Source organism: Dryobates pubescens, chromosome Z (assembly GCF_014839835.1).
Source record: "Dryobates pubescens isolate bDryPub1 chromosome Z, bDryPub1.pri, whole genome shotgun sequence".
Classification (NCBI taxonomy): domain Eukaryota; kingdom Metazoa; phylum Chordata; class Aves; order Piciformes; family Picidae; genus Dryobates; species Dryobates pubescens.
Window position 1 is genome coordinate 12,519,538 of NC_071657.1, and position 27,939 is coordinate 12,547,476.

The 27,939-nt window shown below is 41.7% G+C and overlaps 1 protein-coding gene across 1 annotated transcript in view; it reads left to right on the forward strand.

The window, feature by feature from the left end:
* The first annotated feature begins 3,501 nt into the window (after window positions 1-3,501).
* The window catches only part of LVRN (laeverin), a 50,742-nt gene continuing 26,304 nt past the window's right edge, over window positions 3,502-27,939 (forward strand). Inside the window, exons 1-11 of the mRNA XM_054178354.1 lie at window positions 3,502-4,412; window positions 11,915-12,057; window positions 13,229-13,368; window positions 15,431-15,557; window positions 17,718-17,872; window positions 19,297-19,410; window positions 22,010-22,153; window positions 22,956-23,021; window positions 23,153-23,218; window positions 24,601-24,767; window positions 26,176-26,252. Of these exons, the coding sequence (XP_054034329.1) occupies window positions 3,775-4,412; window positions 11,915-12,057; window positions 13,229-13,368; window positions 15,431-15,557; window positions 17,718-17,872; window positions 19,297-19,410; window positions 22,010-22,153; window positions 22,956-23,021; window positions 23,153-23,218; window positions 24,601-24,767; window positions 26,176-26,252 (1,837 nt within the window). The 5' untranslated portion in view covers window positions 3,502-3,774. The remainder of the gene's footprint in view (window positions 4,413-11,914; window positions 12,058-13,228; window positions 13,369-15,430; window positions 15,558-17,717; window positions 17,873-19,296; window positions 19,411-22,009; window positions 22,154-22,955; window positions 23,022-23,152; window positions 23,219-24,600; window positions 24,768-26,175; window positions 26,253-27,939) is intronic.

Genomic DNA, 27,939 nt, shown 5'->3' on the forward strand with positions numbered 1-27,939 from the left:
GGAGGTTGTAGACAGGTGGGGGCTGGCCTCTTCTCCCAGGCAACCAGCACCAGAATAAGCACCAGAACAGTCTCAAGTGGTGCCAGGGGAGGTTTAGACTGGCTGTTAGGAAGAAATTCTTCATAGAAAGAGTGATTGGCCATTGGAATGGGCTACCCGGGGAGGTGGTGGAATCACCCATCACTGGAGGTGTTTAGGAAGAGGCACTTGTTGCCATGGTTTAGTTGATTAGATGGTGTTTGGTGATGGGTTGGACATGATGATCTCAAAGGTCTCTTCCAACCTGGTCTATTCTATTCTATTCTATTCTATTCTATTCTATTCTATTCTATTCTATTCTATTCTATTCTATTCTATTCTATTCTCTGCTGTCACATGTGGTCTTTCTTTGTTGTTTGAAACTCAGTAGACACAAATGGGACAGCTATGGAGCATGGCAAAACCGCTTTCATTCTGAATCAAGACAGTAACATTTGTCAGACACTTTGATGTTCTTCAGAGGGACAGAGCTGAGTTCTTTTATAAGAGGTGATTTGTTTCTACCTTCAGATGTGTACTAGAGGCTTCTGCTGACTTAAATGCAAGCTGCCCGTTTCCAACCAAGGTTGGGATTTGGGCTGAGTTGTAGCCTGAATGAAAGACCATGCCTAACATGCTGTGGCCAGAGTGCCTGTCCTGGCCCTGGATTCCCCAGAGCTTCAGCTTTAAAAATGTGTCTTTCAGACATCTTAAGTCCACAAATAATTTTGGCAGGATGCTGAATTGTAATATTTATAAGAAGCTACTCACATGTTTTGTGCTGCATGCATTTTCTCATCTCAAACACAAGTGCATGCATGTTCCCACTAGGAGGGGAATCCACAGCTGTGGGTTGGTGAAAGCCTTGACCCATCAGACACTTTATAAAGCAGCTGTTATAAATTATTTGGGAGGAAAAGGTAGTTAAACAACACTTCTTGAAATGTTTATCGTAAGTTGTAACTATTGTGGGTTTATTATGTGTTGAGGAAAGGAATAAGCTTGAATTCTCCACCACAAACAATGAGAAAATAAAATACATTTTATGGATATGAACTGTAAACTTTAAAATATATCCTGTGCCAATAAGAAGGGCAAACTTCCCACAGGGTCTGCACTACTTACAGGCTTATTACTAAGCAGTTCTGCTTGTTCTCACAAATGTGGAATGAAATGCCTCACAGTTCTGATTTTGCCTGCACCTTGTTTTGAGGGGTGAGTATATGAACACGGTTTTACTCAACAATGTCAAGGGAGGGTAAAAAACACTTGGAGATCTGGGAGGGTATTGAAATCCACTGTAGTTTGCTACAATGTCTGAGCTCTCGCCTTATAAATAGTGGTGCACTTCTGTGATTTCATTTTCTCATTACCTCCTTCTTTGCAGCTTTTATTTCCTTGTCTTTCTGGGAGCTGTTGAACAGTCATCTTACCCAGTCTCCGTGGTATGTCAGCATTCCCACGGGATGGAGCAACTCTGGACTAGCATAACAAACTGCTTCCCAAAACTTACAGTGACAATAAGAGGGATATGACACTTTCTTAAATGCCTGAAAACATTTTCTGTGAAGTCTTTTAAGAGACATGCAACAGCTTCATACTTGTTTGAAGGTGGTTAGTTCAGGGCTACTAGGTGGCTGCAGGTCGAGCAACATCAAGAAGTCTGTTAGAGATTATTCTGAAGTCTCATGCAATATAATGGATGTTGCAAAATGTGCTAGGAGAAAAGGAAGAAGCTGCTGATGTGCAATATGAAGAGTAAAGGTATGTGAGGCATGTGCAGGGACAGAGGGTGAAAGGATGACGGATTGATTGGAAAGAATACAATGGCTTGAACAGGAGAAACAGAAAGAGGTCCCAGGGCACAGGTAGGGAAGACTGGGGTAAATGAGAACAACATGAAAAAATAAGCCTAGAAACAGAAAAATAAAATCAAACTGTGATAGAAAACAACAAAAGATGGGCCAGCGCCAGCTGACAACCTCTTGGTAAGCTAGTGGGTAACAGAAGCAAAGGCATTGGGCAGGCAGATGAGGTGAGAAGACTGAGAGAGCCTGCGAGCAGCAGGACAGGCTGGCAGAGGGGATCCCCTCCATCCCTCAAGTGACAGGAAAACAGGTTATTGTTTTCTGCTGGAACCAGAAACTTTCTTTGTCCAGTGACTCAGAGCTATGCTCTAGAGCTCTAGCAGCCAGCCCTGCTGTGCCCAGCATGAGGGACGCTAAAGCTGTTATTCTGTACAGGACCACAGCAAGGGTATCTCTTTCAATTAACAAATAAAGTAGCTGGAGGCATAACCTTTAGTGCTAGGTCACTGAGGTGAATTTACTTTAGTCATTCACCTTTAACTCTGGCAACAAATCAGACTCTAGTACCTAATCCAGTGCCTTGATTTTGCAAACGGAGCCGTCTGGTGTTGAGCGTGGCTGTTGTGAGAAACACAAACCCAAAGGAATTGACTTGGGCTCAACACAGTGCAGGAGTAGGGGTGATTAAAAAAAAAAAAAAAAAAAAGAAAAGAGAAAAATCTGTTTAAAATCCAGATTAAACAGTATCTGAGGCAATGGCACACAAGGGCCACTGTTCTTGGCTACTGCTCCTGTTAATGCGTGGGTCGTGGTGACTTAAGAGGAGCTGCAATGTAGAAAAACCAAGGGGCCATTTTTACACGGTGGTAAAGGTTGAATTTTGCAATCTCCCTTTAAGCAGGTTTAGCTGGGAACACATGATTAACCTGATTGATTGTATGGGGGTTACCTACGTATGTACAGTGTGATGATGTTTATAGCCTCAGCTGAACTACCCAGGGATGTGAGGGTCTGAATGAGAGCTGTTCATCAGAAACTCACTTTGGCCGTGCGCTTTTATGTACCAAAGATTTTTTCAGACTTGCCATCTTCTTCCCAGATCTTTTAACACATGAATTTCCCTCAGGAGCTCTGAGCCAAGCTGCTCTGAGCACAGCGCTCTGCACGCTTCAAGGAGTGAATCCCAATATTCTCATCCTCTTGCCATTCCTCGCGGTGGTGAAAAAAATATGAGTATATGTGGTAGGTGCTTTTTGTTTGTTTGTTTGTTTGTTTTTTCTCTTTCTTCGGCTGCCGCTCCCGTCAAGGCGCCGAGAGCCTACAGCCCCAGCCCGATGGCCGCCCCCAGGTACCACGGCTTTCTGCAGGCGCACGGCCTGGGCCATCCGATGTGTGCAACGCCGTCTGTCTGGGCAGCGCCGTCGTCACTTACACCCAGGGGTCCTGGAGCGCGGACCTCGTCCAGTACCACCGTCCAACCTTTGCTGTCGGCTGCGCCCCTCGGGCTTTAGCAGCCGCTGCTCGGCTATCCGCCGCCGCGTCTCCCTAAGCAGGCGTGAGGGACGAGGGCAGCCAGTGGGACGGTTCCCGGCGAAGGCTGTTCTCCGCCTCTACGCTCTGACCGTCGCGCCGTGCTCCCTGCGCGGGTCGCAGATTGCCCACGCCGCCGGAGCAGACCTCCCGGGAGCAGCTTCTTCCCTGGGAGGGAAGTCGGGGAGTTACGACTCCGTCTGTGGTCCTGAGGGACATGGTTTAGCGCCAGATCGATAGAGTTAGGTAACGGCTGGACTCCATAATCTCACACATCTTTTCCAACCAAAACGATTCTATGATCCCTTCTAGCCCGGCCCGGTGCGGCGCGTCCCGCCCTCAGACGTGCTCACTCCCCCGCGCCGCGCCCCGTAAGTAGCGGCCGGCAGGGCCCGAGGTGCAGCGCAGAACGACGGCAATGGGCCCCCGCGGGCTGTACGTGGGGCGCAGGGCCGCCGCCCTGCTGGCCGCACTGCTGCTGGTGCTGCTGGCCGCGCTGCTGACGCTCGCCGCTCTCTATGGCCGCTGCCGGCAGGAGGCGCCGCTGCCGCCGACACCGTCGCCGTCGTCACCGTCGCCCGCTAGCCGCAACCCTGCCGCCCCGCCGGAGCCCGTTCCTGCCTCCGGCCCCGGCCGCCGCCTGCCTCTCCACCTGCTGCCGCTCCACTACGACCTGGAGCTGTGGCCGCGAGTGCGGCCAGGCCAGGCAGGGCCCTTCGTCTTCAATGGGCAGGTGAACATCACGGTGCACTGCCGGCAAGACACGGACGTGGTGGTGCTGCACAGCTCCGGGCTGCGGAGCCGTGGCTCTGCCGTCGTGCGCGGTCCCTTGCCCGCGCCGGGCGCCGCTGCCGTGCGCGGCCCGATGCCCAAGCCGGACGCCGCCGTGGAGGTGGCGGGGCTGCGGCAGGAGGCGGGTGAGGTGGCGGTGCTGGAGCTGCGCGGCCGTCTGTGGGCCGGACGCCGCTACGTTCTGCAGATGAGCTTCCAGGGCCGGCTAGAGGAGGACCTCGACGGGCTCTTCCTCACCCGCTACACTGACCAGGGACGGAGCAGGTAGGCGACGGCAGCTGCCTCTGCGGCGTCTCTCCAGACAGTACTTCGGGTGATACTAGGGCAGGATGGCACTTGCGGGGGCAGCTCGCTGCCTGGGGTGGCAGGAAAGCTGTCACGTCTGCGGCTGGGCTGCTCAGGGCTTTGCGCAGCTCGCTGCCTCTGCCCGGCTGTGCGGCAAGGTAACTTGTTAGAAATTAATGCTACGTGGTGGTCGCTCACGTCTCCAGAAGAGCACCAGCTGGGTTGCCCTGGCTTTCCTTCAGAGCTGACGTGATCCGTAACTCCGGGTCGTGGCGGCTTGGAACTTCCGTGCTGAGAGGGTTTGCAGAGACGTCCTTGTTTGCAGAGGCTTGTGAGGAGTTGCTGACCTGGACTTGGTCTCGGGAGGACTTCCCGGGGGTCTGTCAGACATCTCTGCCTTTGCCAGAGGAAAGGGTCTGCCTCAACCGGTCGAGAAACATCTGGAGAGTGTCCTGTCTCTTCCTGTGCCGTTGACTCTCAGTGAGGGGTCACGCAATACCTACCGCCAATTCCTGGGAGCTGCCATCTGGCTCAGTGTTCGTCTGACCCCCCACATGTCTGTGTAGTAGAGCCACTCACCTCCTCTACCTGTATTTGTGGAGGACATGTCTTTATCTAGAACCTAGGATTTGGAATATGTGTTGAGTGTGAATTTAGAGACATTGACCACAGGCAGTTTCAAAAGTTCGGTGGAGTAGGGTGGGTGGCTGCTTTGAACAGATGGACTTTGTAGTTGGTTAACGTGAAGTTGGTGGGTTGCCATTCAACAACTGATGATTTCCTTAGTGAGTGCCATTAGGTTGCTTTCTTCTTTTTTGTTCTTTTGAGCAGTGAAATCGGTAGTGGGACAGTGTGGGCTTATCAAGCAGTCATTCATCTAAAACATGTTTCTGCCCTCAAAGTAATGCCTGCATGTTTATTGTGATACTGGGAATCATCCAAAGATGATTTGCATTATAGATGACTTACTGAAGAAAATTGAAATGGAAGAGTATAAATTAAATACTTTGAAGAGAAGATAAGTTTCTGAACATGCACATTTAAAGCAGAAGCAGGTAAATTGATAATTTTAAAGTTATTTCATTTTTAACAATTAAAGGGGTAGTGTATAGCAGAGGGTCAGCAATCAATGAGCCAAAAGGAAAACTAAAGTTAAAATTCAGGTGTTCCTGGCTCCCAGCCTATCATTGTGTCCACCAAAATAAACTGTGTCTCAGCAGTTCCTAACTTTCCTAAGTTACTTCCAAACTGATGTAATACTCAGTTACCCACAAGATCCATACTTGTAAGTGCCTGTATGGACAGTAAAAATATGAAAACACCGAACCAAAGTTAATAGTTTTTATTGAAATGGGTTTTTATTGAAGGAGGACTGTGTGTTTGTTCTGCAACAGCAAGTTAGCTTTTCAGCTGACAGGGTTTGTGTGATTTTTTTAGTAATAGCACTGCCTGGCACATCTCAAAAGTTTAAGTTATGCAGAATTTATTTTTTGTTTGTTTGTTGTGTGGTTGTTTTTTTTTGTTTGGGTTTTTGTGTGTGTGTTTTGTGTTTATTTGTTTTGTTTGTTTCTTTAGTTAGCATTGGAGGAAAATGGGACATGGTAATAAAAGTATTTTTAGGAAGTATATTCTGGTTTTCCGCAGTTGCTGTTTCTTCATTCACCCATGGTCATTCACAGGATTATTTGTGCAGCATTTGGGCTGAGAAAAAAATTAGGACATTTTGCTTAATTTATGTAATGTTTAAAAAAAGTCAAAATAGGAGGAAAGGAACAAGCTGTTAATACTCTTGTCAGTGTGTTCTCTGATGCTGTACTTATTCAGTCAGGTCCTGTCTAAGAAACACTGAATTAGACTATGACATTCTTTTTTATTTGAACTGTGTGCAATTCAACAGAGAATCCAAACCCAAAGCTATTGTCTGTTGTGCTGCCCCAGTAGGAAAGAAGAAAAGAATGTTCTTAAATTGTTAAAATAATTTCTTTAGTTCAATTTCCAGTTGTTCAGAGGATTTATGACAATTGTTCCATCTAATTTTTAGCTCATCAGGAAGCACTGATGAAATGTGAGCCTGCAGTCTGGTTAAAGAGATGCCAATGGTATTCAGACACGGAAATAAATCAAGGTCGCAGATATGATGTATTGTTTTGCTTTCTTGTTCCTGCCTATACTCTTGATATTCTTGAATGGATTTTTCATATCTTTTCTGTTTTAAAAGGGCTTTCTCTGAATCAAGAGAATGCTACAGTATGTTGCTATTTTCCCCTTCACTATGAATTAAGTCATTACTTGACCATCACTTTCCTAGTCTGATAGGGTCCAGTCGCACTGAAGGGGTTTTGCCTTCCTTTTTTTTTTGAGGAGGACGTGTGTTTTGAGGGATGTACTCTCTAAGCTCTACCAAGCTGCTAATGATAGAAAAAGTTGGGTTCTAGTAGATTGTATGTATCAGGAGTGATTTAAAAATATCAGTGCACTTCAGCTGTCAGTACAAAGCTCGCTAGTATTTCTGCAAGGAAACCATGAGCTCTAGCAGACTGTTCTGTAGCTCTTTCTAAAGTGACTTGTGCCTGGCTCTGGCAGACTTTTGGAGTTCGGTTCCTGTGCAGGCTTCTAGCTTCAGTACCTAACTCAAGCCACCATCTGTAACAATGCCATTTATCTAGGGTCGTGCAGACTCCTCTATTTCTTGCATCCACTCAAGTCCTAACAGGTTTTATAATTGGTGCTTGTGGAACCACTGGAGACCTCATTTCAGAAGAGAAGGATAAGCAGAGAAAAACAAGCTCTCAGTAGACAGCTAAAGCGGAGTCCCCGAAGTCCCCGAAGTGTTTGTTCTGTCTGGGCTTTGACACTGGCTTTTTTCATGGTCAGATATCCCTGTTGCTCTTGGCAGGCTGGCAGAATTAGCTAGCTGACACAAAGTACTATTCTCTGTGTTCAGTTCAGGTTGGAGCAGGAGCACACTGGCAAGGTGGTGGTGCAAAAGCTGTTCGCAGAGGCAGCTATTTTCAGAAATGCTGACCTTAAGTCTGAGGAAAACAGAATAAACCAAAGCCAAGACTTCACTGAATTTTCAGCAGAGGAGTTGTTTGTTACCAGTTTGATCACCAATTGCTGTTATTGTTGTTAGCATTTCATACCACCCACCTGATCAGACCTTACACACAAATGAAAGCTCTGAAAAATGTGAGCACTTCACACGGGTAGTGCACAGACCATGTCTGTAGTGCTTGCAGAAACAAAGGAAGTAGAAAAGGAGGGTGCTCTCGCTTCACCATCACTAAGCATTTGAAAGGTCTCCTGTTGAAATGAGGAATCTGTATTCTGCTTATGGCTGGGAGAGTCCATGCCAGAATCTGGTAGGCAGAATCTTCCTTTCTTTAGCAGCACTGACTCTGACGTAAACAATGCAGGAGGCTTGATTTAGCATTGCTCTGCATGGAGATCTTGCACTGCTCCAGGGTTAGAGGAGGCTCTCTGTCACTCTTCACATCAAGCTTCAAAGTCCTTTGAGAATTTTGCTTGGTAGCCACGCTGGACATGTCCTGTGCAACTTCTGTAGAACACTTTCTGGATAGAGCTGGTATTAAACAGGCATCCCAAATTGTAGTGAAACACTGCATTTTATCAGTCGGTTCTGCACCAGTTACTAGAATGAAGGCAAAGGGAATTAGAACATCATTGATACAGTTAACTGTGCCTCAGAGCTGGGGATCTAAAGTTCTTAGTTCTGTTTTATATGAATCTATGGGTAAGAACATCAAAGGCATGAGACAGAAATTGGAGCAAATACCAAGTTTAGCATTTTCTTGGCTTCATGTTAGTGTTGAGCACCATTCACCCGAAGAAAAGGGAATGGGTGTTTCGGTTAGCTGCTGCACAGAATAGGACTCTTCACTGTAAAACTTCCTTACTTTGAGCCACGTCAGGGTTTGTTTTACAGTTTGCTTCTTACATATTTTAAAAGTGGAAGAAATCAGATATAAAAAGTGTTAGTACAAACTCCCATATGCTATCAATATTGCAAATAACATCATCTTAATGAGAAGGTGTGTTTAGAGTATAGAAAAACTTTTTTGTTCATCAAAAAAACCCAAAATCTCTTCTGCAATTAATGCTGGTTTTGTCAGGGTCTGTAGAGGATGCATTCCTCTTTTGAGACAATGAAAAGAAAAAGAACCTGTGTGTAGGATAAATTGTCAATGCTTCAGGTTAAGTGATCCTGCTACCTGTGCATTTATCATTCTTTAAAAGCACAGTGGCTTTGATTTTGTTTTATTAGGGGAAGAAGGCATTGTATGATATTTATCCAGAACAAAACAAACCAAGCAAACAAACAAAAAAAATCTGTGTAGGCTTCAGAGAAGAATTTATTTGTCTGTGTGACCGTTTTAGGCTGTGCCTTTAAGAAAGGGACAGTTGCTGGAACACTCTGGCTGAATGTTTTGGTGTAAATGAACTTTCTCTCACCACCACAGTCTGCTTAGGCAATGCTAGGCTTTTGTAAAAGGTAACTTCCATGTGAGTAAATTGTCTTCTTTTTTTTTTTTTTTTAAATGATAACATTGCAGTGTGAAAAAATGTTTGCTAGTAATTCTGTTCATGGTAATACCTTCACCTTAAAAAAACTCAACCAACCACCACCAACCAAAAACAACCCCAAAACAAAGCCCCCCCTTCCCCCCCCCCCAAAAAAAGAAAAAGCCCAAATGACTCATTCTGACAAATGATATGAGGTAATGTCTGTTTGAAACACCACTTATTTGTGTAATATACATAAAACATTCCCATTTTTCTTTCTCTCCTTTTTTTTGAGCCTTTCTGAAAAATAGCATTTACATCATCCTCATATTTCTTTTTTAGAATCATTGAATCATTTATGTTTCTTTTCTACCATGACACTTTTGCCCGGTACATGCAATTTTGTGTTCCTGAGCAATAATTCCTGGTGGGCAAAATTTTAAGTGTCTGCATCAGTTTCTGCTGGCACTGATACTACTGAAGCAGCAATTGGACTGCTGTGGGGGAATTTGCAGTTGTGGGGGTGCTCAGTGTTACCTAGAACCAAGCTGCAACTGATTGCACAACCAAATGCACAAAAGCTTACTGTGCTGTATGGCAAGAAGGAGATTCCCTCAATGAAGCAGCCTGTTATTTCTGTTGTTCCTGTGCAGCCCTGGCAGAGGGTAAAGTTAATTTCTGTCATTGGACAGAATAAAGGAGGAGGTGATATTTCTGCCTCAGATGGAGCTTCAGCTGCATTTATCAAGTCAGGCACAGCACACACTTGAGTATGCAGGGAATTCAGTCCATAAAGAAAACTTTCTTAGTCTGACAGGCAAGAAGTCGAATACATTGTACTGCTCTCTCTTGAGGCATTCTCACCTCAATGTAGGTCTCATGGTCCTCTTAGTCATCATGCATCAACATGTGTACAACATGGCTTCTTTTAACAGAGTAAGTTGTATTATAATGCAGCATCAGAAATGTCTCTTAAATGTAAAGTGTACATTATTCTGAGCGTGCAGTGCTCTCACATGGTGTTCCTGGTGATACCAGCTTGGTGATCCAACATCAGCAACGAGGATGATACAGTTGCTGATGATAAGTTGCTGATGCTTTCAGGGCAGGGTTGATCTGAATAGCTTTGAGCAGGGTTAAATAATGCAGGTATTAAAATGGCAACATCCAAATATCTTTCAAAGGAAAAGGGCTCTTGGATGGCTGGCCTTGGGAACTGGGTGGAAAGTACTACTGACTTGTGTCAAGGGAAACAGGAAGCTAATGGCAGTGTTCCATGGGTCCAAATAAGCACTTCCACAGAGCGATACAAGTATCAATGGAGAGCTAATTCTTTTATTTCACTTACCACAGAGGAAATCTTAAAACATGTAACCTTAGGTTTCAGGCATGGTTGAGTGCTACAGGTCAAGGGTTAGGTGCTGTCAGGCTGTGCTTACCGTATCTAGACTCGTTACTCCACTACATAGTGCAGATCCAACTCATTGTATACTATTACTTAGTGTATAGATGCTGCCCTGATGGCTTCTGGCTTGTTTGGGATGTGCCTAGGCTAAACATCGCATCTTTGTGAACCTGATGTGAGTCCACTGTTAGGGAACAGCTCAACTACAGCTGAACAATATTAGCCCTGTGATAGCGTAGAGGTTACTGAAGTACACCCAGCTGCTGGCTACTGGACAGGTACGGAGTTTTGAGAACCACCATGTGCCTATTTTTTTCTAATTCCTTGTAAAGATGCCCTAATGGGAACTGCCTAGTCCTACAGCTCTTTGAAACTTTGCCCATGAGACACAGTGAGTTGTCTTTTGACTCCAGCCAAGTGTGTTTTAGAGATCACTCATCTTGTCCTACTCTAGTAGTTATGAGTTCTAATCAGTAAATTTAAGTATATAAAATATTTAATAAGTTACAGATGGGTTGGTGGTCAATATGCTACTGTGGGTTAGTATGGGATACAAATATTGTGATGTAAGTTTGCTGCATGTATTTTAACTGTTACATGCATGTGAAAAATTTCATCATCCCACCCATGTCTGCTGTCAGGTAAGGGGCCACTCATCCTTGAGGAGTAACGCTGAGAAGTGTCCCTTACTCAAGGGGAGACTACTGCTGCACAGCCAGCTTCTGTGGAAGGAAAGCTCTATAGACCCTAAAGGTTGCAGATGCTTATTGTGCAAACTGGTTGACTTACAGTCAGATTTTCTGCATTTGATGCAGTTTTGGGTGCTTATCGCTACAGTCTCCAACCAAACATTTTGTTGTGTGTGTTTAACACTGAGTTCTTACTGATAGCCTCACACAATAGGATTAACTTTGTTTAGGCTGACTTGCTGAGCACCTGGATGGATGAAAGCTCTGTTAATTCAGACAGGAGGACTACTCCAAGTGAGGCAAGACTCCACATCATAAGGTAGAAAGGGATCTTCATGAGTATTTTCCTGGGCTTGCCAGTAGACTGGGACAGTACTGGTATTGCTTTTCTGGGGTTATTGTCTGTGTGATTTACTGAAGTGTGTAAGTGCATGTGTATGCAGGTACCTAACAGTACAATTTTTGATTAAAATGTATCATTAAAATAAGAGTGCATGCTCTAGAGACAGGTGTACAGAGATTCTAGTTCTGAGCACTGTCCTGCTGCATGCAAAACCTTGTTCAGTTGTTTTAGTAAACTGGAAAAGCTCAAATATTTAAAATATATTTGGAAAAAGCCTGTGAGAAGACAAACAATGCAAATTTAAAAAGACTGCTTTTCTCCAGAAGCATCCAAACTGAAGGATCTGTCGGGTGAGGGGATTTAATAATGGCTTTAAACAGTAACCAGACCTTTTCCAAATCTGCAGATCCATGTGATTCATGTACTGCTTCTTCTGATTTGTTGGTTTTATGATGCACTATGTAATTATTTTGATCATCTGTAGCATGCTGGATTAATCTTACTTGTATTTTTATTATAGTATGATGATTGCCTCTCAGCTGGAGCCAACATATGCCAGGACAGTTTACCCATGTTTTGACGAACCTGCCATGAAGGCCACATTTAATATCAGAATTGTCCACGACCCAAGCTATGTGGCTCTTTCCAACATGCCTGCTATTGGTAAGTAAACAGCAAGAAGACATGGATTTCCCCCCCCCCCCCCCCAATTACTTTTGAAAGGGTGTAATTTATCTGACTGGATTGTATAATCCCATACAGAAGTGTTCTGTTCTTGAAAATGCACGGGAAATCTGTGCCTGTGAACTTAAAAATTTGGAGGCAGTTATCCATAATTAATGTCTCTGATGGCAGTAATTTCATTTTGTTGCACATTTTGTTGCCTGCAATGTGCTTTCCTGTGGTTGCTGGAGGTGGCATAGGGTGTAATTCCTGGCATTTACTGCTTAGTCAGTGTGTCTGTCTTGTTGCAAAGCCCATATTTGTGGTGTTAAGAGATTCCTTTCACTCTAAGTAGATTTAAAGATATATTTACAACAGACCAAAACAAAAATGTTACTCCAGGAAGAGACCCTATATCTCCTGTATATGCACAGACTAAGAATGAGAGGACTAGAAGGCTCTGGGGATGCTTCTTCCTTCCCTGCCTGGGCTCTCATGTAGGATGCATTTGGGATGTAAGTTTCCAAACAAATAGTGTAAATTAGTACTTCTACATAAAGCTGTTGGTTCTCTTGCCTCCTTCGTAGTGGTTTTTGTCTTCAGCACTTTGGTGCCACAAATTTCTGTTTTTCATCTAAATAATTTCCATCCACAATCAGGAAGTTTTATGAGGTTTGATGGAAGCTGCTTAACTTAGGGAATTTTAACAAATGGGATCTCTGGAGAATGACTTGAAGCATTTTCTTCCCCTGATAATCTTGTCCATGCCTCCTTTATTTAGAAAGAAAGTGTCTGATGAAGTATTTCATAATTCTTGAGCACATGTGGCCTGTATTTGAATCGTTAATAGACCAAATATTCTAGAGATATGCAGTGTGGGATAAATTGTCCACAGTTTGCCCACATCCTAAAACTAACAGAGTTCTGTATCCTTCCAAGACTTCAGTTAGCTCAAGACTGGACTTTTGGTATTTTCATGGAAGGTCACAACCTTGATACATGGCATGGCAGTGAGTCTGGCTCCCTGCTTTCCAGTAGACACGTTATGAAGTTAGTGCATAACTAACAAGCATATTAAACAGAGGTGTAAAAACCCATGCAGAAACCACAAAATTTCCTGTTTCTTGCGGAAAAGCAACAGCATGACTATTTCTTCACTATTTTTTTCTAGATGTGTCTGAAATGAAGGATGAAAATGGAAGCCTGTGGACTGTTACCACTTTTAATACTTCACTGAAAATGTCAACTTACTTGACTGCTTTTGTGATTTGTGATTTTGATTATGTCACCAGAATTGAGCAGGGAAATGAGGTAAATACGAGTCTGCATAACACATTATAGCCATTTACAACAGAAGTTGGCTCTGTGATGAATTATGTGCTTTAGAAGATATCACAGACATTAACTGTGCTTTCCATGCCAAACCCATTTGCTTATGTGGCAAAACTGCTAGCGTTTATCCTGCTGATACGTCTGCAGAAAGCTTTCCTTTAGGACAATTAGTTTACTTTCCTGTTTTGTTCATGTCATGCAGTCCAGGGGTCTGCATGTTAAAACTTAAGGAGCAATGGTTCTGCAGTACTGGTCATAAATCAGGGACTTCTTATTTTCTTAGCTCTCCTGGTTGGAAAAAATACCCATTTCCACTGCTGCAACAAATGTTCTGCGCTTGTTCATCCAGACCCTTTGAGGAGCAGTGTCATGACATAAGTAGGAGCAATATTGTTCTATTTGTACATTTGGTACACTGGTATTTTAGCCTTTTATTTTGCAGTGGACTCATTTTTTAGCCCCTAAAAGTGACTCATTTGTGTTTGAACCTCCTTCATCAGGGAGTGTTCAGTTTTGCTCTTACATTGCAACAGAAAAAGTTTTTTGAGGGAATCTGCTCCATTTGTAGCAGTTGTTTTGTTTTCTTCCTTTTACTTAGAGCCCACAACCAAAAGTTTCCAAAATAAATAGTAAACTTAAGTATAAAACTAATAAGGGTAGCATATGCTTGCTATCCTTAATAAATGAGAGCATAGCGTTAGCTTCATGGCTAGTTCAGTGTCATTCCACTGGGGAGGACTGAGACAGGGTGAGAGGACAGTGCAAGGGTAACCTAGGAGGCACATTATTACCTCCTTGTAGAAATGAAGATTTGACTTGGTGTGTCATACCTGCCATCCCCTGTATAGAACACGTTGCATGCTTGCAGCTCTGAATGTGGTGCCTTTTTCTTGGGTACCTCTGTATTGATGGGAGTCAGCAAGGCAAAGCATTCAAATGAGCACTTTTCAGAGGAAAGAGATAGAGGGGAGAGGGTATTTCCCCCCTTGTTTTCATATAGAGGTGCCTCCGCAGTGATTGTGTGAGTGTGTTTGTTGTGTCTGTTTTGGCATTTCTGGTAAGTAATTTGCAACCTGAAACACTGGTGTTACAACTCAAAGCTCTTGCTAGCATTGGTATTTGAAGTCTGTGCATTGTGTTTAGGCTTTGCAAAAGCAAGTGATCTGGTCTTTGACTGTCCTCTGAAGCCTCATCTGAAACAGGCTCAGAGGCTAAGGATACTGTGTTGACTGAATAGGCTTTATTTTTTTTCCCTTGTAAATTAAATCCTGATGCTTCCCAACTGTGCTCTCACAGTTTGGCTGTGCAGCTCCTTATGAGACCATGTATTGCAAGAATTGCAAGGATTTTGAGCTGCTAGGCACCTGGAGAGTCTTGCATGCAGAGATACATGATAGACACATAAACCTTTCCTTCGTCTACTCCATCACTTTTGGCAAGCAGCTGCCTTCTAAAGTACTGTTACGCAGCAAATGGGAATGGGAGGGGAAAGCTTTGATGCTATCTCTGTTACTCAGAAGTACTGATGTCATCTGCTCAGATGTCATCTGCTCTCTCCAGCAGTAATGGGAGGCCAGGGGTTTGTTTCAGGCTGTGTGAAAGCCCTAGAGGAGGGATGCCTATGTTCCCATAACATCTGTTTTGCTGTCTTCAGAGAAAGAATGAATTCTTCAGAGAAAGTCTGAAGGAAAGTTGGTCAGCCAGACTTACTGTCTGCAATACACTGGCTTCGGAGGTGTAATTGTAAATAGTTTTACAGCATTTCCCATTTAATAAAAGAAAAATCAAGAGTCCATTTGTTCCAGCAATTTATAGTTGGATCCAAATCTTGGCACTTGGAACTGTCCTAGATTTTAGCAGGATTAGGCTTTGGGCCACATTTTATTCGGTCCAGCAAAACCTGATCTGGGATTTTTATCCTTCATTGAATGGCCCAGTGTGGACAAACAGCATTTTCAAATCATGGTTTGCAGGAAAGAAACAGCAAAGGAAATGAAAATATGAGGGTTTTCTAAAGTAATGCTTCCTTGTTTTATTACAGATACGTATTTGGGCTCGGAAAGAGGCAGTTAAAAATGGATATGTTGACTATGCTTTAAATATCACAGGCCCAATATTTTCATTTCTGGAAGACTTACTTAATGTCAGCTACCCTCTGCCTAAGACAGGTGAGATTACTTATGTTTTCTTAAGTGGACCAGAAATGGCTGCTAATAGTGTGACATTCACAGAATCAATGGGCTCTTTTGCAGTATTCTCTTTTGACAGCTTACCACATTTATGGACTAACCCCCCAAACCCTAAACCTAATGAGTTCTTCTTTGTGCATCATGGCTCTTATTAACCTGTCACTCACCACTCTTACCTGCACGTTCCACTCTTTCAAAGCATTATTTCTTAATAAAGGGCCCGCTGGGAGCACAAAGTGCATAGAAAGGAGTTGCCCAGTATGCATGGAGCATACTAGGCAAGGATGTTGTAGTCCTTACATCCTCCTTCTAAATCCAGGCTTGCTGTAACCCATATCTCCCAAAGCATTCCTTGCTTTCTTCAAGATGTCCCTGTCTAACTTGTGAGTTGGCTGTATGTTCCTGCACATTCCTCCCCAGAAAAAAGACTCCTTCAGGAAAACTCCATTTCTGCTTAAAATGGATACCAGGTAAGTCAGTTTAGTAAAGCTTCAGTCAGGGAAAAAAAGGGTTGCTATCATGGAGTTCCACTGTAAAGTTTGCCCACTAGCTGATTTCCCAAGGTCTTCAGCATACGCCTGTCCTGGAGAGACATGCTCCTCTAGAAATAGGTAGAATACTGAGAGGAAAGAAAGCTGTTCTTGTGAGTTTGACATGCCCAAGATCTTAGCACGCTGTAGGACCATGGAGGAGAAGTTTCCCCACTTTCTTGACTAGATAATTTGTTGATTTGTTAAATCTTTGTTGTGGCACTTGAAATGTGTTGTCTCCCAGTATATTTAGAATAACATACAGAATTACTCACTGGACTTCTTATGGTAAATGTCATACATGAACTATTTACTCTTTAAATTTTGTTATCTTAGTACTCTTACTTACCACAATGCTGTAGACAATTCTGTTTCCACTTGTGCCCTTTTGTTTAGCAGCAGTGTCAGTACATTAATTTATTTGTATAAAAGAACTCAAAAACTGAAGCAGAGGAATGGTATTCCTGTTAGGTAAAATTTCAGGTTCACAGAGTGCTGTAATACCATTTCAACTCTCACTGTAATCTCATGCAATACCACCTGCATTTGCCACTGACTTTCTTTGAAGTTTGACTTAAAAATTGATATATTAGATCAGGCAAGAATATCTCCTTGATTTCTATTGCAAACTCAAGATGTAAAATTAAGATCAAACACGTTTATAATCAAGGTTATTTAAGGGTTTGTCTTCACCTGGTTTTAATGTAGTTATTAGCAAACTTTCACGCTCCAAGCTGGCTGGATAAGGGTTGTCTCTCTGGAAGCGATATATCCTGGCTGTAAGCTTTGAGGTGATAAACCCCTCTGAGATGCCATCTATCTTCACTTGGATTCAGCATCACACTTACCTTAACAGTCTAGCTTTTGGACTGAAACTGGCTCATGGTCAGCTGGTTTGGAGTATGGCATGTGTGTGCATCCAAAATGCTCTGTATACCTTTTCCTAATCTTGCTCTTTGCTCCTGAGATTAAACAGTGTATGTCTTTGACATCCTTAATGTTTCCTCCAACTCTCACATTTGAACTGGAAAACTGCTCCCTGTGCATAAGTCAGAAGGGGAGTACAAAGGTAACAGCCATACTGTTGAAACAAAGAGATGATGTTCCTAAAGTACCTTTCAACAAGAGTTGAAAGGATCCTTCTACTCACAGAGCTAAAAGGGCAAGATCTTTTTGTATCAGTTACTAGGCTGAGGAAAGAGGTAAGACTGATCTTTCCCAAACACAGAGGAAGCTGATACAAAGAAAGATTTATGAGAGCAAAAAGTGAGTATCTTCTCTCCTAGCACTAGCAGAATACAGCCTTCCTTCAGAACATTGTATGTGCAGTATACAGTACAGATATGGGCTTCATGGGAATTTATTACGTGTCTCCCTGAAAGAGTAGCAATTGTAGCTTAAAAATACAGCAAGAAGAAATTTCTGACTTTTTACGAGATTGTTACCCTAACACTACAAAGCACTACTGAAGTGTAGTATCCTTTAATTGCACACAGAACCAGTGTGAGCATTGAAATTATGTGAGCATTTTACTTCTGAAAATTTTAAAGATCTCTTTTTTCTTTTTTTTTTCTTCTTTTTTTTTTTTTTTCTGTTTGAATCAATTTAGATCTGGTTGCACTGCCTGATTTTGGAGTAGGTGGTATGGAGAACTGGGGGCTAATCACTTTCCATGAATCATCATTGATGTACCTCCCAAGTGATAAATTCACAAGCAGAAAGGCATTGATTGCCCTAATTGTGTCACATGAGCTAGGACACCAGGCATGTGGTAAAAAATTCTGTGCATTTGTTTGCCTATAAGGTTGTTTCCTTCAGCTTGCTAACGATGGAGTCACCGATTAGTAGAGGAAAAATAGTGTTTGGTACAGTAGAGGGTGTAAGCACAAAAGTACTAAAAGGCTGTTTAAACACATGTTCCACTGATAAACCAGTACTAAAACCAGATTCTGTCATATTACAGACTGTGTACTGCCTGCACAGGACACAGTGATGCAGAATTGTTAATCAGAGAATGTTAGGAGTTGGAAGGGACTTTTTCTTCCTTACACAGTACCTGAATTCCATACTAGAAAATAGTGTAGGGATGACACAGTGCTCTCTATCTGCAATATACATATTACTTTGGTGGGAGGATTAATGGACTCCATAATTACTCTTTTGAAGTGGCAGCACATGCACGTATTGCTAAAGGTATTAGTTTTTGGGTTTGGTTTGTTTGTTTGTTTCTTCCTGTAAGAAGCAGCCCATGGTATGATAGAACAAAATTGACATGAACACGTTTTATGCCGTAGCTAAACCTTTCTCCATTTTTTTTTATTTATTTATTTTCCATAGAGATTTTCAAACATTTTTCTTGTTTGGTTTGGAATGATAAAGCAGTTTCACTTTTTTTATTGGCTGTGTTAAATTTTCTAATGTTTGCCAGGGCAGCAACTGTTTGCACTTAGTCAACAGACTTAGCCAAAGAGTTTAACTTGACTAATGCACTTGTGTGTCCTTCTGACAAGGTCTGTAACTTTTGAGTCCTTCAGATGAGCAGAGTGTTTTTATTGCAGGCCAATAAAACAAATGTCAGTACTTTTTAAAACACAGTTGTAGCTGAGACTTCTGAGAATTACCAGGTAAAATAAAAATCCATAAGTGATCAGGGTTTTGTTAAATATGACCTGACAGATACATGTACAAAGCAGCTGTTGTGGAAGTTTTGTTGCTTGCCAGGTTAGGAATTTGCTGATTTGGGAAATGGTTATTTCCCCAGTTCTGTTCATCTTTCCCCTGACAATTCCGTTTTGTCAAGAACATGGAAAAATGTTTTTGTAATTGCTCGATAAATGCCCTGTTTTTAATGATAGCTTGATATGATCTTTTAGACACTTAAATTTTATGGGGAAGTGTTTCAAATTTACTACAAGAAGACATGAAGCACGGACATCCGTGCTCATGGTGTGAAACTGCAGATGAAGCAATTAAAATGTAACTGCCTTGAAACTCTGACTTTTTCCAAGGTGCATCTTCTGCTGAACTTGCATTATCTGAAGGAATGTCCACCATTGTATTATTTTTATCGATGTGTACACATTAAGTAAAATTACTTTGGTATAGGTATGTGTGTTTAACCTGCAAAAATTAAAATAGCTGTCCAAAGAGATGTTGAGAGTTATTTATTTATTTTCTGTCTATTTAAGTGGTTTGGAAATCTGGTTACAATGAAGTGGTGGAATAATCTGTGGCTTAATGAGGGATTGACATCTTACTTTGAGTACCTGGGAGCTGCCTTTGTTGAACCCATGCTTTCACTGGTAAGTACAGATGCTTGCTGAAGTAAGCTAAAGAAGCAAAGTTCCAGCATGTATGAAGAAAACGAAGATGCAGCAGGGAATTAATTAAGCCATGGTATTAGTCACTTAACTCCCCTGACTCTTCCCTGGAGGGTCTCCTGAGGGCTGTGATCATACCCAGCTCTTCTGCAGCTGCCACAGAGGATGGTTGGTCAGCTGTCATTCTTCAGTGACAAGGAGTTGGTGTTTTGCCGTAGACCTGTCAGGTGGTAAACCCAGTTTTCTCTCCTGGGTCCTGTAGCTGGTGGTTTGTCACCCTGCCTGTCCAAGTTCTTTCCCTAATATCTCATACCTCAGGTATCTTTACCAGGCAGTGACCAAGCTGTGCAATTTTGAACTCTGGGTCAGTGAATGTCTGGTTGTAGATAAGGCAGATGCAATGCACAGAATGAATCTGACAGCAGGGTAAGACCCCTTCCGCTTCAGCCCACATGAGAATACGCATAAATCCCAGAGCATATTAGAAAGCTCCATCCGTCACTAAACTCTGAGACAGAAGGATGATTGCTGCTGATTGTAGTGGTGGGATGAGCTGTACTCACCTGTGCAGTCATAAAGGCCTGTGCACAATGCCCTCAGCTTCCAGACAAAGGAGAGGTCTTTCATGTGGGCAGGCTGGAGACTGCAATCAATCCATTCTGCTTTTCAGATGGCTTAGATGAAATACTGCTTGTCACTTTCCTTTTCTAATTCACCAAGGCACTTAATTGCTTGCTTAATTGGAGACTAATGCAGGCATATGAAAGGTGTTCTGTGAGAAGAACTTTCAGGTTATGGGTTATGCTGACCTTCTGCTTTGAACTTCAACAACAGTTCACTTTATTCATTATAATAAAACATTTTAATATTGAAAAGTGTAAAGGGCACTAATTTTTAAACTGGAAAGAAATACATCTCATTTTTAATTTTAATCTTTTCATTCAGACACTTGCCTTTATAAAGACCAAGAAATGCCATTTTGTTTGTGGCTATAAAGTGAATTTTAACACTGTGATGTAATTCCATTTGATGAATTACAGTTATGTGGTGTATCTTGGAAATGCAGAGTAAGTTACACAGGTGTGGGAATGCAGAGGTTTATTGTAGTGTTTTGTGGGATATACACATTCACAGAATCACAGAATGGCTGAGGTTAGATGGGACTTCTGGAGATCATCTGGTCCACCTCCCTGCTTAAGCAGGGCCATCCAGAGCCTTTTGCCCAGAGCCGTGTCCAGACAGCATATGAGTATCTCCAAGGATGGAGACTAATACCTCTCTGAGCAACCTGTGCTAGTACTTGGTCACCCTCAAAATGTTTGCTGAAGTTCAGAGGGGGCCTCTTGTGTTTCACTTTGTGCCCATTGTCTCTGGTTCTGTCACTGGGCAGCCCCTATAAAAGCCTAGCTCCATCATCTTTGAACCCTCCCATCAGGTATTTGTGTACATTCAGGAGATCCCCTTGAGTCTTCTCTCAGCTTTTCCTCATACAACAGACACTCTACTCCTTTAATCATCTCAGCCACCCTTTATTGGACTCCCTGCAGTCTCTCTTTTATGGGGGAGCCCAGCGCTGGACTGAACATTCCAGGTATGGTCTCACCAGTGCTCAGTATAGAGTAAGGATCATCTCAGACCTGCTGGCAACACTCTTAATGCAGGCCAAGACACCAATAGCCTTCCTTGTTGCAAGAACACCTTGCTGGCTCATGTTCAACTTTGTGTCCTTCATGTTTCCAGATATTCTTTCACTAAGCTGCTTTGTAGTTGATTCATGCTTGGGGTTGTTCTTCCCCATCTGCAGTACTTTGCACTTCCCTTTGTTTAACTTCATCCAGTTGTCAGCCCATTTCTCCAGCCTGTCCAGGTCCTTTGGTTTGGCAGCAGATTTGATCCCATTAACTGGAAGCCTTTGTTCCTGTCCTTGAGAAGTAGAAGTGCTCAAAATGGCCTGCAGTGTTTCAAAAATTGAGATTTTTTTTTTTCTTTACCTTTGTAATTATGTAATTTTCCATCCCATCTTGGGACAGGTACTCATCAGGGAGAAACTAAATTTTCATTTGACAAAAAGAGAACTTCACTAACTTAAATGAAAGGAGTCATTTTCCCTCCATACTTCTCACTGGGTGATTGCAGAAGGGCTGTGTAGTTAAGCCTTGCTACCCCAGTAGCTTAGGTTTTAGATTATTGCTCAGGATTGCCGCAAGAGAAATAGAGAATTTAGAAGGAAAGGGCTGACATACTCAGGACATAGAGATGTTAAAGAGAAACAGGTTTTTAGTGTTTGTTCATTTGCTGTTTAATATAGCTGACTTATTTTTCCCTGAGGATTACACTATAATTGCCCACACTCTTCTCAGATGTAAAATCTTCACTGATTACTAATGTTGCTGTGGAAAACATTAAGATTTAGTATATGGTCCCTCTTCCTTTATGGGCATGTTAGAGGGGAGGGAAAAGGTTTGTTCCTTATTTATTGACAAGACTATTTCAATCTATTTCAATTAGTGCTAATCTACATTCCCTTCTGAGAAAAAGTATTTTCTGTTCAGATTGCTTAGATTTGCCTTTTTTCTTTCAGGATAAAATCTTCTATGATCACGTTGTACAACCTGTCTTAAGGGAAGACATTGATACAGGAGTTCGATCACTGTCGGAGAGTGAAGACAAGATCAAAGGATCATTTTCTTTAATGTCTCTGTTTGACAGCATCACATACAATAAGGTTAAACATTATAAAGTACTTCCTGATTGTTGTATATTCTAAACTAACAGTGCAAAGTAGGTTTAAGAGGATTTAGGAAGGACATTCAGACACTTGAGCGTGTCCAGAGAAGGGCAACAAGGCTGGTGAGAGGCCTTGAGCACAAGCCCTATGAGGAGAGGCTGAGGGAGCTGGGATTGTTTAGCCTGGAGAAGAGGAGGCTCAGGGGGGACCTCATTGCCCTCTACAACTACCTGAAGGTGGTTGTAGACAGGAAGGGGTTGGTCTCTTCTCCCAGGCAACCAGCACCAGAACGAGGGGACACAGTCTCAAGCTGTGCCAGGGGAGGTTTAGACTCGAGGTGAGGAAAAAGTTCTTCACTGAGTGAGTCATTCATCATTGGAATGTGCTGCCCAGGGAGGTGATGGAGTCACCATCCCTGGAGGTGTTCAAGGGGAGATTGGCCGTGGCACTTGGTGCCATGGTCTAGTTGTGAGGTCTGTTGGGACAGGTTGGACTTGATGATCCTTGGGGTCTCTTCCAACCTTAGTTATACTGTGATACTGTCGAATGATAATGTTTTTTTGTAGGTTTTGTCAGTCAAAATTTGTTTCTGCTGCACACACAAATATGTTGGATGTTGCAAATCCTTTTGGCTGTGAAAGAAAGGGTGAAAACATTGCTAACCTCCATGACATACGGATCGTAGGATTAGCCTAGTTTTTCTTGAATGTAGTTTGAAAAATATTGCAGTAATAATTGCAGTAGTAAGTGAGGTTTTCTCATAGATTTTTTTAAATATGATTTTTTTTTTTCACTCTAGGGGGCTTCTATTACTTGGATGCTTTCTGGATTCCTGACTGAGAAGTTGTTTATCAGAGCACTTACTGTGAGTTTGAAAAACTAATGCTTTCGTCTTGATTTATAAGCTTAAAAATGAACATTGCACAAATTACTGTTTGCCTTGCTGGTTGTCATTGAAGCTCATGAATTCTGCTGCTTCTCTTTGTTTCTCTACAGTCATATCTGAAAGAATTCTCCTTCTCCAATGCTAACCAAGATGATCTCTGGACCCACATACAGATGGTACTGATTTTGTCTTTAGTATTTAGAATAGAATGGAATAGAATAGACCAGGTTGGAAGAGACCTTCAAGATCATTGCGTCCAATCTATCATCCAACACCACCTAATCAACTAAACCATGGCACCAAGCGCCCCATCCAGTCTCCTCCTAAACACCTCCAATGACTCCATCACCTCCCCAGACAGCACATTCCAATGGCCAATCACTCTCTCTGTGTAGAATTTCCTCCTAACATCCAGTCTGAACCTCCCCTGGTGCAGCTTGAGACTGTGTCCTCTTGTTCTGGTGCTGGTTGCCTGGGACAAGAGATTTGTGCCCTGGTGTTTGGCACCGTTCAAATTCATCACATATACTATTTGTAGAAGATGGCAGTGAAATTTGGCTGTCCCCATTATAGACTTTCTCTTGTATAAAATTTGCCTTGCTGGCTTTTGGGGCTCATACCTTTGTAAGTGTTTATTTGGCTGCTTTACTGCACCTGAGATCAGTGGAGCTAAGAAGTGAGAGGGCCAAGTGGAGTTTTGAATTTCATGGACATTGCATAAGCCCCCATGAAAATGCATAGCCTATTCTTCTGGAGCCTAAGTCTTGCCAGATCAGAGTGTGTGATGCTCTGGGCTTGATGATCAAAGCTGCTGATATGTCACAGATCCAGCAAAGTCTGTAACCAGGGCAGTAGCTCAGTATTTCACCCTGTGCTGGTTTTTTTGTAGAAATCTGAATATAAAATGGGTGCTAATAGTAGGTTTATTTTTTAGAAAATTCCACTCCTGTTCCTCTGAAGAAGGCTTCCACTGTAGTGCAGACAGGCTAAGAAAGAGAATGACACAAGTTCAGATCTGTCATTCTTCTAAGCCAACAGATACTTTACCAATTCACACTAGCTGGGACTCTATCTTAGTATCTTTTTCTACTTGTTTGTTTGTTTTTTTCTATTCAGTTTGTTCATTTTGTAGTCCCTTTAAAAAAAATAATAAAAAAAATCTTTGTGTTCTGGCAGCTTTATTTGAATGAAATAAACAAATCTGTCACAGATATACAGGGGTGTAAGTATATTAACACTGAAAGGAGAAAGGTTAGCGGTCAGAGTAGAAGAATGAGAAGTGTCATCTCAGTATTTCCTAACTCCTAAGAAAGCTTATGCTGTCTTTATTATAAAGTAAATAATGCCCTTTGGACCTTTATTATAATGTAAGTAATACCCTTTGGACTTTGTTACGTTGGTTTTTGTGGTTGTTGTTTTTTTGCATGAATTAAAGACCAGCAAACTGCCAAGCAGCTACATTTTCTCTGATGTTAGGACAATCCCTAGAAAGTTGCTGAAGCAGTATCAGTAAGTACCTGTTTATCACAAATATTTCTAATTTGTGTTTCTTTTGCAGGTTATAGATGCACAGGATGAAGTTCAGTTGCCAGCATCTGTAAAACAAATAATGGATTCCTGGACATGCCAAAAGGGGTTTCCGGTTTTAACATTAAATCTAACCACTGGCAGAATCACTCAGGAGCAATTTCTTAATAAAAATGAGAACAGTAGTGATTCTTACAAGTATGTTTAGCTTGTGTATTTGTTGTGTGCTTACAGCTTTGTGGTTTGTTTTCTTTCCCCCCCAGGAAAATCTTTAGTGAAGACCTTATGTTTTTACCATCAGATTTTTTAACTCCATGTTTGTTGTTTGTGTTTTTTTTCTCCCAAGCTTTCATGTAAAATTGGTTGGAGATTGGAGTTTGCAGTAGTTCTGCAGGGGCCTTGTTTTGTCAAAAGGTTGTTCTCCTCTGGAGTAATGTCTTTTGAAAAAGGATAATGCCTTCATAAGGACAGACACAGGCCAGGTTTCGGGGCAGGAGTTTTGCCTGGCATTTTCTCCTTTCTTATCTCTCAGATACACAGGCTGGGGATTTGCATGAGCCATGCTGTAGCTTCTTTGCAGTGCATATATTTTGAGTCTCTTCTATTTGGGAAGGGTAAAGGTGTTGCATTTAAGTACTTGGATAAATGACCCTTTTCCCAGAAAATGACAAGGATCTGACATGGCAGCTCTAAGGATCCTGTAAGCAAGCATTCTTGAGTGCTTGCTGCTGTTGAAAGCTATGCTGCTTGTTTAGAAATCTAGAAATGGTGATAGAAGGTGCTGCCTTTCATCACCCACTTTGGAAACTCACGTCTTGAGTTTGAAGTTTAATGAAATTCAGCAATTGTCATGAGTGTTGTGATCCAAGGATAGGGCCCATGAAATTAGTCCTCATGCATGGGAAAAGTCTAAAGTTTGAAGAGCAAAACAGCAGAAAGAAATTTTGACAAAAACGTAGTTTCCTTTGCTCCCAAGCTCTGAGAACTGTCAGAGCATTCATTCATTCGGTGTTATTGCTTAGCTCAGATAAGGATTAAAAGTTAAAATGTTAAGTCCTTTACTGTAGTTAGCAAGAGGCAATACCATGTGAATGTAAGATCAGGGATGCTTGAAGCTTTCATCTGTTTTTACCATGAATCTTACATTCCCTCAGAAAGGAAATCACAGTTGTCAGAATTATAGCTACTTTGCTTGCCTGGATGTCTACTGTTTCAGTAGACATCCTTCTGAAAAGGAGCTTCCCTTCATTCAGAAATAGGGTGGAGTGTAAAATGTGAGGAGAATAAAATAATTGCCTGAAGAGGGAAAGCCAGAGCACAGAGGTACAGTATTATTCAAACACATCATGCCAAGCAGTATTCTAGATATGAGTGCCATTTTAAACCATTCTAAAAATCCCTCATCTCTGGTGAACCCAAATGCTTATCCAGCATAGTACAACCATCTGATGGGGGTTTGTGCACCAGAGAGAAGTTAGATGGAGATTCTCATAAGAAGGAACCCATCTGCAGTCTTGTTTAGAATCAGTGGAGAGTTTGTTTTCTTTAAAACATAAGAATTGATTATAGTATCTCTCTTTTTTTTTTTTTTGTTGCTGTTATTAAGTAACACATGGATTATTCCTATTTCTTGGATGAGAAATGGATCATCACAACCCTTAATGTGGCTAGATAAGAGCAGCAGTAAGTAATATATTTAATAACATGTGCTAAATCCAGGATGATAAACACACAGGGAGATAAAACATTTATTACAGAGATGTCTGTTTATCTGTTGTGCTAATTTTGTGTTATGATGGCAGTAAATCTTCAGGAAAGTTAAATACACTGTTTCCTAGGGTGCATCAAAACATTGTCTTTAATAGTATGAAAATAATTTTTATTAATAAGACAGAAAACATCAAATTTCATTACATTGAAAGCGTACTATGTATGCATATTTCATATCTACAAAGCATACTATGAGTAGAGATTTCCACAGTAATTTTTATTTTGTCATTTTGTGCACTAATCCAAACTCTTAGCTCCTCAATTATTCTTACCTCAGCAGGTTGTATTGATGCTAATTACAGCTTTTGAGTATAGGTGGAATCTCAGATATGATATATCAGAAAATTATCAGCTCAAGCTGTAGGTAAAAGGCTGAAATAAATTGAAACCAGCCGTGTGAAGTGATCCAACATTGTCACACAATTTATATTTTCAACACCATCTAATTTGCTTTAACATGCAAATTAAATGCAAAAGTAGTCATGTCAAAACAGTAGAATTTAAAACATTTTAAGGGCTCATAAAAGAAAAGTGAGTTTATGGGCATCTCTAATCAAAAAAATCCGTTCTTTCTAATCTCAGTGCTTCTCAATAAGCAGCTGCATTTTTCTGAGAAAGAAGAAATGTATTCCTTCAAATGAGGGAATGATTTTTCTTTGACAAGTCTGCCCTGAATTCTGCCAGGTTTTGAATCAGTTACAAGGAGATGCAGAAACTCATGGTTTGTGGAATGCTTAAGAGCAAAACTACAATATGCTGTGTGCATATTGCAGCACTCCAGCCCCTGTTTGCAGTACTTAAAGGATACTTTCCCCCTTTTTCAGGCAGTAAGATAGCTTGCATGATCATTTCACAGAATATAAACAAGTAAAGAAGCAAAGACTGTATATGTATTCCTCTGAATGCTTTAAAGTTATATAAAGCAGGGATTGGTATTGTGAAAAATCAGGAAATTTACAGAAAATTATTGTTAAGCAGCACTTGCTTGGGAGGACTTGTATCATTTGCTAAGCTTGTATTATTGAAGTGATGCCAGTTCCGTTTCCTTACCCATTATGTATCTAAAGAGCTAAATAAGTTATTAAAAACACCATTTGTGTTGCATCTCCCTGAAGGGAGTATGATAAAGTAGAATGTCAGTCATTAAAATGCAGTCCATTTGTATTTGGAGCTACATATCAAACTTACCAGAAACTATTCAGTCAAGGAACTTTTATTTGTGTTTTAAGGTTAAAATACAAATAATAATTGTCTTGACTTTTTGGTGCATAAATAAACCAACAGGCTTTTTTCAATGGAAGAATTATTAAGGGTGATTTTAGATTCAGTTACTGTTTTGTTCCTTTGAGATTGAAATGCCTTCTGGTGGGCTGTTGTTATGGAGAGGCTTTCATCAGAATGGTTTTGGCCAGTGAAAATGAGGGATTTGGTACAAACTACGGTTTTCACTTGAATTTTGCAATAGTTGCTGCAGTGGCATAAAGAGAAGACAGAAGTGATTGTTCTGTATGTGTATTTTTGCTGCAAAGAGCTCTGCTGGCAGTAGTTTATCTTACTTCTAACCAGGTTAAACTAAACTGCAAGCTTCGGTCTGGGCTTC